The sequence below is a fragment of the Orycteropus afer genome, unplaced genomic scaffold (assembly GCF_000298275.1).
Source record: "Orycteropus afer afer isolate SDZICR_OR568_19922 unplaced genomic scaffold, OryAfe1.0 scaffold00026, whole genome shotgun sequence".
Taxonomy (NCBI): domain Eukaryota; kingdom Metazoa; phylum Chordata; class Mammalia; order Tubulidentata; family Orycteropodidae; genus Orycteropus; species Orycteropus afer.
Genome location: NW_006921613.1, coordinates 9,878,452 through 9,893,637, shown reverse-complemented (window position 1 = coordinate 9,893,637; position 15,186 = coordinate 9,878,452). Strand labels below are relative to the sequence as shown.

At 34.5% G+C, this 15,186-nt stretch overlaps 1 protein-coding gene across 1 annotated transcript in view; it reads right to left on the bottom strand.

The window, feature by feature from the left end:
• Positions 1-7,374: 7,374 nt before the first annotated feature.
• COPS2 (COP9 signalosome subunit 2) overlaps positions 7,375-15,186 on the bottom strand; it is a 44,348-nt gene continuing 36,536 nt past the window's right edge. Inside the window, exons 10-13 of the mRNA XM_042783694.1 lie at positions 10,188-10,285; positions 8,750-8,832; positions 8,142-8,200; positions 7,375-7,519 (exon numbers count right to left, since the gene is read on the bottom strand). Coding sequence (XP_042639628.1) covers positions 7,375-7,519; positions 8,142-8,200; positions 8,750-8,832; positions 10,188-10,285 — 385 coding nt within the window. The remainder of the gene's footprint in view (positions 7,520-8,141; positions 8,201-8,749; positions 8,833-10,187; positions 10,286-15,186) is intronic.

The window sequence follows — 15,186 nt, the reverse complement described above, 5'->3', positions numbered from 1 at the left end:
AAATTTTCATATCTTATGTTGATGTGTAATCCATAGTGAAGGCTGTAGTCTTTGATCTTTATCAGTAAATGCTTCAAGTCTTCTTCCCCTGCAGCAAGGTTGTGTCATCTTCGTATCACAAGTTGTTAATGAGTCTTCCTCCAATCCTGATGTCATGTTCCTCATATAGTCTAGCTTCTTGGATTATTTGTTCAGCATACAGATTGAGTAAGTATGGTGAAAGGAAATAACCCTGACACGTACCCTTCCTGATTTTAAACCACGCAATATCCCCTTGTTCTTCTGTTCAAACGACAGCCTCTTGGTTTATGTACAGGTTCCTCATGAGCAGAATTAGTGTTCAGGAATTCCCACCCTTCATAATGTTATCCATAATTTATTATTATCTACACAAATGCCTTTGCATAGTCAATAAAACACAGGTAAACATCTTTCTTGTATTCTTTGCTTTCAGCCAAGATTGATCTGACATCAGCAATTGTATCCCTTGTTCCACATCCTCTTCTGAATCCAGTTTGCATTTCTGGAAGCTCCCTGCCAATATACTGCTGCAATCATTTTTGAATTATCTTCAGCAAGATTTTACTTGTGTGTGGTATTAATGACATTGTTTGATCATTTCCACACTCCGTCGGATCACCTTTCTTTGGAATGGGCATAAATATCAATCTTTCCTAGTTAGCTGGTCAGGTAGTTGCCTTCCAAATTTCTTGGCATAAATTAATAAGCACCTCCAGCGCTGCATCCATTTGTTGAAACATCTCAATGGGTATTCCATCAATTCCTGGAGCCTTCATCAATTCCTTCAGTGGAGCTTTGACTTCTTCAATACCGTTGGTTCTTGATCATATGCCACTTCTTGAAATAGGTGAACATCGATCAATTCTTTTTGGTACAGTGACTCTGTGTATTTCATCTTTTGATGCTTTCTGCATCACTCAATATTTTGTCCACAGAATTCTTCAACATTGCAACTCAAGTCTCTTTCTTCAGAATTTTTTCTTCAGTTCTTTCAGCTTAAAAAATGCCAAGAGTGCTCTTACCTTTTGGTTTTCTAACTACAGGTCTTTGCACATTTCATTAAAATAGTTCGTCTTCTCAAGCTGTCCTTTGAAATCTTCTGTTGAGCTCTTCTGTCATTTCTTCTATTCGCTTTAGCTACTCCGCTCAAAAGCAAGTTTCAGAGTCCCTTCTGACATCCATTTTGGTCTTTTCTTCCTTTCCTTTTTAATTACATTTGCTTTTTTCATGTATGATTGTTCTTGATGTCATCCCACAACTTATCTGGTCTTTGGTCACTGGTATTCAATTCATCAAATCTATCCTTTTGATGGTTTCCAAATTCTGGTGGGGTATAACCAAGGTTGTATTTTGGCCCTTGTGGACTTGTTTTACATCTCTTCAGCTTTACCTTGAATTTGCATATGAGCAACTGATGGTCTGTTCTACAGTCAGCTTCTGGCCTTGCTTTGACTGATGATACTGAACTTCTCTATTGACTCTTTCCACAGATACAGTTAATTTGATTTCTGTGTATTCCATCTGATGAAGTCCACATGTCTAGCTGCCATTTATGCTGTTGAATAAAGGCATTTGCAATGCATAAGTAATTGGTCTTGCAAAATTCTATCATGTGATCTCCAACACCATTTCTATCACCAAAGCCGTATTTCCCAACTACTGATGAACTGTTAAATGGAAAACGAATTTACTCTAAACTTTTACCAATATCACCATTAAAAAAAAAAAAAAAATTAGTCTTGCAGTAAGGTAGCAGGGGACAGGGAAACATTTTAATGAAAATTAGATGTTCAACTCTCATTGTTAGTATGCTAATACCATAAAACTAAGTGTAGCAAAATTTTTGACAATTTCAGCAGATGATTAAAACTGCTAGAGATTGCATCTGACTAGTTAAATTTCATGGTTACAGTTTTAAGTTAAAATGAATACTGCCCCCCAAAAACTCACTGCCATCCAGTTGATTCCGACTCATAGTGATCCTCTTTGGGTTTTCGAGGCAGTCAATCTTTATGGAAGTAGATCACCCAGTCTTCCTTCTGAGGAGTGGCTGATAGGTTTGAACTGCCAAGCTTCTAGTTAGTAGTCAAATGCCTTAGGCACTATGCCACCAGAGCTCCTTAAAACACTCTTTAGCAAATGATTTAAAAATGACCTATTTTCAGAATTGAAAGATAAATCAACCTCTATTCCTCTAGAATAGTATGTATGTTTTGATACTGTTTTCCATATGAAACTCAGTCATAAGATAGAAGTTATTTTTTTGTAATCTGGCATTTCTTTTAATGGCATCTACACATATGCCCACACTTATACATATGACTACAAAAAACAGGACTAGCTGGTCAGTCATATGGACTGGTCAGTTTTTATCCTGTTGTATGCAGGGTTGCTATGAGTCAGAGTGGACTCAGTGGCACCGAACCACCACCACCACCACCACCACCACCAGTCATATAGAAATCCCAGTCAAGGTTTAAAATTTTGCCACGATGATGCTCAAATAGTAAGATGGTGTATTTAAGAGATAATTTTTTTTCTTGCCTATGAAACAGTTTTAAAGTAAAGTCAAAACACCAAAGACCAAACTCACTGCCTTCGATTTTGACTCATAGCGACCCCTCCTTGGGTTTCTGAGGCGGTATCTCTATGGAAGTAGATTGCCCAATCTTCCCTCTGAGGAGTGGCTGGTGAGTTTGAACTGCCAGCCTTCTGGTTAGCAGTCAAATGCTTTAGGCACTATGCCACCAGAGCTCCCAAATTAAAGTTAGCACCTATCTTTGATGGTGCAAGATTTGATGGTATAAGATTGTTTTTTAATTATGCCAGTAGGTTTTCAGATGATATATGACACTAAAAAAGCAAAAATTCAGAGAATCACACACTGGTCTCTTCTATATTACCTAAGTTAAAATAAACCTTTCCAAAATTCAAAAGCAAGTAAATGATGTAAATTTTAGTTTTTTGAGAAATATTTGCAATCACTGATCAACATTTCAGTTTAGTTTTATGCTTAGTAAACACAGATCTTCCAAATTGCATTAAAATTTTAACATATGTTTTCTCCAAAATTCCAAAAACTCTACCCTTTCAAATCTCACCTAATGATTCAAAGAGAATAAAGTTTCTGAACCATTGGCTATCCCAAGTCATCAATGGTACACATTATGCACCTAGAAGATACAGACTGAAATTTAATTATCTTGAGTTAAATAGGAGAATCTCTGAAAGACTTTACATTGTTATACATCACTGAGTCAATTCCAACTGAGTGACCCTATAGGACTGAGAAAACTGTTACACAGGGTTTCCTAGGCTATAATCTTTATGGGACCATATTGCCCGGTCTTTACTCCCACAGAACAGCTGGAGGGTTCTAACAGCCAACCTTTTGATTAGCAGCAGTGCTTAATCCCTGTGCCACCAGGGCTCAATATGCTTATAGTAAGGGAGTTCAAGTTTCCACATAAATTGGAGCAAAATAAAGGATAGTGCCTAAGGGATCTGACTGCCAACCAGAAGGCTGGCGGTTCAAACCCACCAGCCACTCCTCGGAAGGAAGACTGGGCAATCTACTTACACAGAGATACCGTCTCAGAAACCCAAGGAGGGGTCACTATGAGTCAGAACTGACTGGATGGCAATAAGTTTGTTTGTTTGTTTTTTGACTGAAAACAGAACACTAATGCAAACAATACAATAAAAACAAGTAAAACCTCTGAGGGGGGAAAAAAAAAGCAAAATTTTAATTTTGCTCACACAAATACCGACCAAAGGCCTTGAATTTCAAGTTCTAAGACCTGACACCCACCTCTTCTTCTAAGTACCTGGATAAGTGTTCTCTAACATCTGGAAATAAAAGGTAAACGTCATTTTTTTTCACTATGTATCTATGTAAACTATTTATCTCCTTTGAAATGCTAGATATATTTTAAAGTCATAAACTTTATGTATATAAAGAATGAACTCTTAGCTTTACTAGACTTCATATACTTAAGTCTCACTAAAGACCTAAATGAAATGAAAACTTTTTATTTAAAACAGTGATTAAAATAATAAAGACAAATAAAAAATAAATAGCCTTGGTAAATAAATGGTTAAGGTATATCTGAGCCTCTCAAAAGAGGTAAGAGAAGTCCAGAAAGTCAACATTTTTTTGTCTTATGGACCAATCTAATTAAAGTTCTGTTAATCTTCATATGCTGATTAGACTTCCTTACCACAACCCCAAAAGAAGCATCCTTCCCTGTGTTTACCAAAGGATCATAACGATTACTGATTAAGAGGAACTAAAAAAAAGTTTCTATTGTCACAGAAATTTTATATAACAAGAATAGCTATTTTTCATTCTTGGACAAACCTATGTCTTACTATAAGGTAATAAACAACACTGTAGCACCAACAGTATTCTTGCTCACTGCCATCGAGTGGATCTGACTCATAGTGATCCTTCCTTGGGTTTTGGAGGCGGTATCACTACGAAAGGAGATTGCTCAATCTTCCTTCTGAGGCGTAGCTGGTGGGTTTGAACCTCCAGCCTTCTGGTTAGCAGTCAAAGCCTTAGGCACTATGCTACCACAGGATAGTCCATTTAAAATATGCTTCACTTAAAGTACATTTACAATATGAAATCCAAGATCTCAGCAGTCTTGAAAAGAAACACTATCAACTTTGTTAAATATTAATTAGAAAGGACACATGTAATGAAAGCAATACTTAGTGTGTATATATATATTTATACATACACATACATCTCCTCTTAAAACAATTTGTGGCAGCCAAAGTTTGCTGTGGAGTAAAATGAAAAATGAGATAAGTATCTTACAATATAATGTAAACAATCTATACAGTTCCCACACAAAAAAGTATTTTAATCACTGGATAAATGTTAGGAATTTGCCAATTTTTCACTTCTCTTAAATTTAGCTAAATTTTGATAAGCAATCTCTAAGTAATATTTTAATTCTATAAGATCTGATGCACAAAAGCACACCCAAAAAAAGTTTAAAGGAGGAAAAATGGTTTTAGTCAGACTGTTAAGATACATCAAAAAAGCCTGTCTTCTGAGAGCAAATGTAGCAAATGATTTTTTTTTTTGGGAAAAAAAAAAAAAAAAAAAACAAATTTGAATTGCTGGGGAATAGCATATTAAACAAACCCTATGCGATATACACATAATTACAAGTAAATAAAAATTATGGTAGAACTTTAGATATTGTTATATATTTAGCTCAGTTTTCCAAAGAACAAGTACATGCTTTCCCTCTAGAAATTGAAGATGCACTATTGCACAAAGATATCACGGGAGAAATGTGCATTCTAGGAGTTGGAAGGCAGGAGTTAAATCACATCATTCAAATTCTCTGAAACCTAATTCCATTAAGTCAAAGTTAAGCAGGGCTTTAGCTTTCCATGGTCATCACATGCATACATATTTAAATATAGGCACAGATACTTGTCACTTTTATTTGGGTAACAAAGAGTCTCCAAATTATACTGAAAAATAAATTCTAATTAATATCACTCCTGTAAAAAAAAAAATTAGCACACTTTCACAAATGATTTATGTAAAAGAAAATACGCATAATTTTATCTTACTTTTTTATTCCCTACCATAGACATTAATTTTGTCTTTCATTTTTCTACAATTTTCAACATGTACCTGTATTTAATACTGCTTCAAATTTGTTAAAGACATTAACTGACTGCTTTTCTAAATCTAAGGATTATATAGTTTTAGTATAAATATATATCACATATTTTCTTAAAATTTTGACAAAACCAAATAAGCATGCCTTATTTTAAGTCCATGCTCCTTCCACTGCTTATAAAATTTGATTCAAAGATCAAAAATTTTTTGTTGTCATTCTTCAATTAAAGTCTTCCTCCTTAACTGCCACGTCTTTACATAATAATAGAAAAATCAAAGGAATTCTCTTAATCTTATTTCTTTTGTTTTGAACACTATAAAATAATGTGACCTTTCTTCTATATGAAACAAATACATCCAAAACACAATACATTCAAATGAGCTGAGTCTCCTTTAAGGTAGTCACTATGGAGAGCCACAGTTCATTCTTTTAACTATGCTGCCACTGCTCAAAGCACCTTTCAAACTCTTGGAATTGCCTTCAAAGCCAGCCACTTTTGCCTCAAAGAGAATTAATTTTTGGAAATTGTGAAAGTCATTTGGTGCCAAATAATGGTGATCAAGGGCATCAAGCTTGGTAGTATTTTTTTTTTTTTTTTAAACAAAACAATGTGTATTCATAAAGTTAATAGTATGTTTGATTTAAAATTAGCTCTGAATGCAATTCTAAAAGAGCAAAACCAGAAATAGGTTTCGGGCAATGGTCGACTGCTGTATTAGGAAATACCTTTCCAGCACGATCACTATGCAGAATAACATTCATTAGCTGTCTTTGTTCTAAAATATTTGTTTATAGTGAATATTCCGATAGTTAGAACTTATTCCTTTAAAAAGGAATACCATTCTTAAAAAATATTTATTCCTTTAAAGCATCACTGTCAAAGCCAGAACTATGCAAGTGTTTTGTTAGAAACTAGTTCACCTTACTCTGTCAATAAAGACTCCTTTTAAATACCTGAAAGCAAATAACCAACTTATTTGCCCTCAGGTGTTTTTTTTTTTAATCATTAACAGAAGATAAAATAACTTGAAATCTCTAAGGTACTAAAAAAACAAAACAAAAACCCCAATGTAATAAAAACACATCAAGAACCAAACTACAATTTCTGAGCTGCACTGTTTATTTTGCTGCTTGAAACCTAAGTGACATTATGCCACTATAATTACGGGGTTTCATCTAAACCTTTACTACACTGCAGGTACAGAAATATATGGACACATTTTTTGGAGAATTGACATTTTGCAAAATGCAGCAAACATTTTAATTTATACATGAGAAAAGGAAGTGTTCAAAAGGGTATGCATTTCAAGTTATTGCAGGTTATTTGTGAGAGAATTTCTGCAGGTAAAACATGTTTAAATTTAACCAACAGTAGCATGTCAGTGTATTTAAAATCATGACAAAAATCTTCTCTCTGGTCATGTTGCCCATGACAAATTACTATTGTTGTACGTTTAGGGCAAGATGTCAATACAGCATAAATCCCATGGCATTTTGGTTTTCTTCTGGAGATTAAAGCTGTTTTTCTTGGGATAAATGCAGCAGCAAAACACAAACCAGTTGATCAAAAAAGCACTTCTGCCATTAACTCCAATAATTTTCAGGACACATCAACCGACAGTAGTTTTGCCATTCCCAGTTTTTTTAAGGATTACATCTCTGCACTGTTGCCTTAAGTACGTCTGTATAAGCTTGTTCTCTGTTAAGCCAGTTTACTGACTACAGCCTGGTTGAGAGAATTTAGTTGGTTGGTCCATTTATCTAGTGCAGTATATCGTGCACCACCCCTCTTCTGATGATCCAATTCAAGGAGTTGGTTGACTTGATCAATTCGGCCATGAATAGTGCTGGAAGTAAATAAAACAAGATATGTCCACAAATCATTTTCACTCAGTGTATCTTCTGGATTAATGTTTCATAAAATATTCATTACTAATTCACAAAATGTCAATAAACGCAAAAGAAAAACTACCTACATTAAATGAATGAGTTCAGCACTAGTTATAACATTATTTATTTAAACTCTAAGCAAAAACCAGATTTCTACTTTGATCAGTTTTACTGAAACCACCAACAGCCAGACACTTAACCAGCTATCAAGAGCAAATGCTGTTTTTGAAGATTTCAGAAATAATGTATGGCTTTTAAGAAAGATAATTTCAAAATTGTTATGTACCACATATACTTAAAAACATAAAGAAATGTTATCCATTAAATAATTCTTTAGCTGTTATTATGGATCATATACTGAAGGAGAAATCCTTCTGATTATTTAAGCTTTTTTTTTCACTGTTTCATATGTCTACTCATTTATATCAAAAATCATCACATACATATACATATACACAATAAGAAATCATAGCTAGAGGGCGATTTACATGAAAAATCAAGAATTCAAGTGCTACCTTCATCACTGTTATAAAATATAGTCCCAGACATTTGTGACAAAAAAGATGGCAAAGTACTTACTTATCCAATATGCACTGCACCAGCAAGCTCTCCACATCAGCTACATCTATGTTTAACTCCTAAGATAAAAGACTCATTATAAATCTACTAATTAACATTTTAAAAGACTTAATGATTTGATATAATTATTCTGACTTTAAGTTCACTTCTATCACTTAAAGAAAAATTAGTAAAGAGATTTTAAATGTATTTCACTACAAAATATCTCTGAGAACCCAGGTCTGATAAAGACTTAACTTTGTTAACATCTGAAGTTTATTCTTCCCTTCTCACAATTTTGTGCTTGAGGTTAACCCTTCATAAATTATGTACGTTAGCTACTACTGTCTTTTCTACAATTCTCTCTTAAGCTTTAGGAATTTTGAAAAAAAGAAATTTAATGATTCTCAATTTCTCTATCTTGCAGTGTTAAAAGCTCTTTTCTGTTAATTTATGCCCTAAAAACAAAGACAAACTCACATGAAAATTAAAGTCTTTTAAGTTATGCTTAATTAAAAAAAATTATTATAAAATGTTACCAAGTTAGAATTACTCTGAAATGAAAGGCAGATATATTGCATTTACAACTATACATTTTAAACATCATTAAAATTCATGAATATAAGTACCTTAGAAATAAAAGGAATATGTATTCTTGTGTAAGGCTTAATTAATTTTATAAGCACTTGTGTTCTGATGTTTCGCAAAAGCTCTGAAAGATAAAAGAACATATTTGCATTTTAACAGTTTATACAATATTTTTATGAGTCATTATGCACTCCTACATCATAATCATTAACCACTTTATTGTCTCAAAATATATCCTTCTTATTGGCAAGGACATAATGTGTTTAGATCTAAAATATTTGGATCCAACAGATGTACAGTATGATCAGAGGTTGTCTTGCCCATCATTTTTTCTTGTTTCCACCTCCCTGATTTTGCTTATGCTGTGATTCTACCTAATATATCCTCTTGTCTTCTCAGTGATAGCACACTATCATTTCCTCAATGGTTAACATCTTTTAAGGAGCTCTGGTTTATGCTAGCTGAGTTTCTTCTTCTATGTCCCCTCAAAACCTAGAGTATCATATTTTATCCAATGTGTTTACAATTGCCCCCCAGTTTCATTATGTAGAATTTTTTTTTCCTTAATTAGATTGAGTTCATGGATAAGGCTTCTCTACTTTTTTCAAAATGTAGTACCATTCTAGGTACATATAAGAAACTTAGGTCTTTTGAGTGAAGGAGAAAGATGGGGAACAATAGGATATTATTTGTAAGTCTTCTTTGGATTTTCTTGATGTATCTGGAATTTAAGTATTTGAAAAAGTTGTTCCAAACAGTCATTAAAAAACCCTCAAAAAACTCAATAGGTGGGAGCACTGCAGCTGAAAGAGCAGCACTACACTAAAAGGGATGATTTCCCTCTTCAGTACAGTGTTCTAAGGCAAATAACACATACATACATTTTGTTTGCAAACCACCCAACTCCCTTGGCATTAGTTTCCTATGCACACTATATGCACGGGCATGCAATTTATATGGTCACTCTATTTACAGCGGCATATTATATGTGAGAAATATGGTTATCCAACAGAGCTCTATTAAAAATCTCATTCACTTACTGGCACGAAATCTTCTCAATGTTAGCTTACTTTTCACACAAATCCATATCAGCACCTTAGGGCAGTATATCTTCTCAAAATTTTCATTACTCGTCAAAAATAAACTCTAAAAACAACTTTGAATTTAAGTATCGATAATAAATGTGTAACAATATCTAAATTAGAATAAAATGGTAAAAGGGACAACTGCCTTAAACAAAATAGATATCTTACATGAACTTGATTATATTAATATTGTGAAATTAGTAATGTTATCTTTAAAACACTTTCATAATTTTAAGAAGTACCCTACTAAATAATATTATTTAGAAACATGCTGTTTCTAAATACTCTGCAATAAACAAAAGGAAAACAGATTAATTTCATGGTGCTCCATTTAGGAGTACTGTTTGACTATGACAAAGAAAGTATCAGAATTCATTTAGCAGAAACAACATACCTTCAATGTGTTCTCTTATGAAAGGATCATCCATGATGTTGCTGTGATTTGTTTTCAGAATCTTCTCAAATTCAGTGATGTCATTATTCTGATAGGCACTATTAGAAGAAGAAAAGTAGGAATTTACTCAAATGTGGAGAAATCATACTATATCAGATAATCCAAAGATCCTATTTCTCAATTTTTATATGCAAATATCTACATTATATTATAGTTTCTCTAATCTACGAGGAAAGTTGTCGTGGAAATCAGAGTTACACACACACACACACACACACACATACATCCTTCTGCAAATACAATAAATTTCCTTTTTAATGCTTTTGGTTTTTTTTTTTTTAAAAGAAACAAGATTAAATAAATCATGTAAATCTTCTTTTGAAGTTATATACCATATTTATAATTGCTAATTAAAATAATCTCAAAATCTTGGTTGCATTAAGAGCTGATAACACTTTAACAACTATATAATGTTTGATATTTTCAAATTAAATTGTGCATTTAATCCCCAATTTTTCTTAATGAAAGAAACCAGATTCACACATGTCACTGTATAGATGAATTTGGCCTTATTTTTCTAATAAGAGAGCTTATTATCTCTGAAGAGAATTCAGAAATGCAGCTTCCTAATTTTTATCTTCTAGAAAGCTACCAGCAATTCCCAAAACTTTTAAGTGAATTATTTGATTCTCACAAGACTTTAGCTCTAAAATTCCACTGAGCTATACAATGGAAAATTCAGTGGCAGAAAATTAGTGCCATATGAGGCACACACGAGAGAGAGAGAGATGGAATCTCCTATTGCAGAAGGCCAAAGGCTGATTTATGTTCACAATTCTCTGAAGTGTCTAATACCTACTTTGAAATAAATTATGTAACACATTATGGGGACTGCTAAAGGTGCTGAGAAGGAAGGAGCCAACCTTCTGGATATGGCACCACTGTCTGCTTTATATGTAAGACATATCATCAGCCACTCTGCACGCCCTCTGCTGTGCTTCATCTGTTGGGTCGCAATGTAACTTCATGTTAGGGGCAGGAGATTCAAGTGCTTCAACAGGAATAACTTTCCTCTAGTCTGCTGGCAACTGACTAGGAAGATAAAATTAGGAAGCATTACTTTCTTACCTAGCTCAAATACATTACTGAAATTTACTAGATGAGGATATATTCAAGTTGTGACAACATTTGCACATACATATATTTTAACTAAGAGACAGTCTTCCACTATTTAAGTGGTTCTTTTTCTTTTTTTTAAATCTTACACAAAATTGTGGGACCCCCATAGACTCACTTGTTTCGGCCAAAACTTAGTACTAAAATAAGTTTCTGAGTTATAGTATAGAGGTTTCACTGGAGTAAAATTTAAGATACAATAAATAGATAAATATAGCTATTACTTGTAAAGTTTTGATAATCAGTCCTTTAATCCATTTTAATGTATTTGACCAATTTAATTTAGATTAAAATATTAATGTCTAGGGTGAAATTTTTCCTCAAGATTCAAGAAATATTGCTTAGCAATTTAACTTTATAAACAATTTTTAAAAAAACATTATGAAGTTAATTTCTAACTAAATATTTTTTAATGTGATCTAATGTAGATGGAATAAACTGAAATGAAATGGAGAAGTCTTGTTTAATAACTAAAATAAATTTAATATAAATTAAAATAGACTAAAGAAATAAATGATACATAAGAAATTGATTTGTTATTATGACAAGATTTTACCCCTTAATGATTCACGTTCCTCCTAAAATTGACTAACTCCTATTTTTCTAGTTAAAATGAAGGTCTCCTGTCTGAAAAAGAAATAAGGGAAGCAACAGCATTTACAATAGCTAGCAAAAAGGTAAAATATCTAGGAATAAATCTTACCAGACACACAAAAGACCTATAAACTATAAAGCACTGCTACAAGAAACTACAAAGGATCTACATAAATGGAAGACCTGCCTTGTTCATAGATAGGAAGAGTGAGTATTGTAAAAATGTCAGTACTATCCAAAGCAATCTACACATTTAATGCAGTCCCAATCTAGATACCAAAAAAATTTTTAAGGATATGGAAAAACTAATTACTGACTTCATATGGAAAGGGAAGAGAAGCAGAGCACTACTGAAGAAGAACACATTGGGAGGTCTCACACTTCCAGATCTCAAAACCGACTATATAGCCACAGTAGTCAAAACAGCGTGGTATTGGTAAAATGGCAGACAGATAGAACAATGCAACTGAATTGAAAACCCAGAAATAGACCCATCCATCTATGGACAGCTGATCTTTGACAAAGGTCCAAAACCCATTAAATGGGAAAGAGATAGCCTCTTTAAGAAATGGTGCCAGCAAAATTGGATACCCACTTGCAGAAAAATGAAACAAGACCCATACCTCACTCTATAAACAGAAATGAAACTCAAGTTGGATCAAAGACTTACATGTAAAATCCAAAATTAAAAGTTCATTAAAGCTCTAATTTACAGCATAAATAGACTATCAAGCATAACCCAGAATGCACAGGAGGTGGAAGAGAAACTAGATGACTGGGAGCTTTTGAAAACTAAATCTTATGCACATCGAAAGACTTCATCAGAAGGGTAAAAAGAGAACCTACAGATTGGGAGAAAATATTTGCCTATGACATATCTGACAAAGGACTTATCTCTAAAATCTACAGAAAATTTCAACACCTCAACACCAAATAGACAAACAATCCAATTCAAAAATGGGCAAGGGACATCAACAGACAACACCTCATTAAAGACGATATGCTGGCGGCCAACAAACACATGAGGAATTGCTCATGATCATTAACCATTAGAAAGATGCAAATCAAAACAATGATGAGGTATCATCTCACCCTAGCAATAATAGCAAAGTTCAACAGAACAGAAAATAATAAATGCTGCCGAGGCTGTGAAGAGATTGGAACTCTCATACGCTGCTGGTGGGAGTGCATAAAATGGTACAACTATTGTGGCAGATAATCTGGCGTTTCCTTAAAAAACTGAAAATAGAAATACCATTTGATCCAGCAATTTCATTACTAGGAATATATCCTAAAGAGGTGAGAGTTGACATGAACAGACATATATGCACACCCATGTTCATCACAGCACAATTCACTATAGCAAAGAAAGGGAAACAACCTAAATGCCCATCAACAGATGAATGGATAAGCAAACTATGGTACATTCACACAATGGAACACTATGCTACATTAAAGAACAATGAAGAATACGTGAATCATCTCATAACGTGAATGAGCCTGTAGGACATTATGCTGAGTGAAGTAAGTCAATCGCAGAAGGGCAAATATTGTATGAGTCCATTACTGTAAAAAGTCAAGGAAGGGTTTGCTTAGGGAAGGGAACTCATTTTGTAGATTACTGGGGATGGGAGGGAAAGGGAAGGGAAAATTTTGGATTAGTTGGGGGCCACACTCTGAGATGGGTAAGAAAGGGATGGTATGGAAAGAGTGTGTGACCAGCATGTAACACTGGGGAAAGTCGCTGAATTGTGCAAATAAGATAGATGACAGAGGCTAATACCAGTATATCCACAAAACAGCATTACTATTAACACCAAACACCAGGCTACAGATAAACACATAGACAACTGAGAAGATCAGATAGAGGTCAGTGAACAGGAATATACTCTAGACCAATGATAGATTCACTGAGGCTAATCTTGCACAGACACCAGTGATATGAAATACCCGTAATCATTACAGAAGCAACAGAAGACAGACATAGAGCAATCCCTCACAGCCAGGCACTGTGGGGGAGAGATCCACTGGATCTACCGACTCAGGACCATAATACTGGGGGACACCAGACTCAAATGGCACAACAAAATACATAAAAGTGTTGTTCTTCAACCTACTTTGTGAGTAGCGACTGGGATCTTAAAAGCTTTCAAGTGGTCATCTAAGATGCAGCTAATGGTTTCCTATCCATCGGAAGTGAAGAAAAGTGAAGAAAACCATGGACAGTTGGAAACAATCAGCCCTAGGACATGATGGACCTCGAGACCAGAAGAACTAGATAGTCCCTGGCTACCAATGCCAACCACTCAGGAAGGGATCAAAACCGAAGATCCAGGATAGAGTGGGAGGAAAAACATGGAACAAAATCCAAAAACACAATAATGACCAGAATTACTGGTTGGATGGACTCTGGTGGGACCCCTAAGACTATGCCCTGGGATATACTTCAGGCCTGGGACAAAACTCTCTTCCAAGGGCTGGCTCTCAGCCCAACAGTAAATAAGACTTACATGCAGAGCAATCAGCCATGGAGCACCATAGGGGCAACATTCACACAGAGGAAAAGCTAGACAGATAGGAGTGCATTAACTAAGAAGGGCGTGCACGTGCGGGGTGTGTGTGTGTGTGTGTGTGTTATTGGGAAGGGAGAGGAGCAGAGTGGGTTAGGGTTGGGGGATGGTAATTGGGGCGTGAAACCAAATGTACACAAAATGTTGAATGTAAAACAAATTCTGCTCTGTAAATATGCATCTGAAGCACAATTAAATATAGATGAATAAAATTAAGGTCTGCTTTTTTTAAAAAAAAGTCTAATAACAAACTCTCTGGAGTAAACCTTTTTTTAAATGATATTTTCATCTTGTCATTAAGAAAACAGAAGTAAATAAAGAAGTTTATTTATGCAATGATCTTGTTTTATAGAAAATTCTTGGCTTATATGGACCAATTCATAATTTCATTTTGAATTAATAAAGGTAAGAGGCTTAAGTAAGGGAGCTCTGGTAGTGTAGTGCCTAAGGCACTTGACTGCTAACCAGAAGGCTGGTGGCTCAAACCCACCAGCCACTCCTCGGAAGGAAGGTTGGGCAATCTGCTCCCGTAGTAATGATACTGCCTCGGAAACCCAAGGAGGGGTTGCTATGAGTCAGGTCCGACCAGACGGCACATAAACAACAATAAGAGGCAGTAAACGTTGTGAAATAAGGCTTTAAAACATCTGTGCATTCGT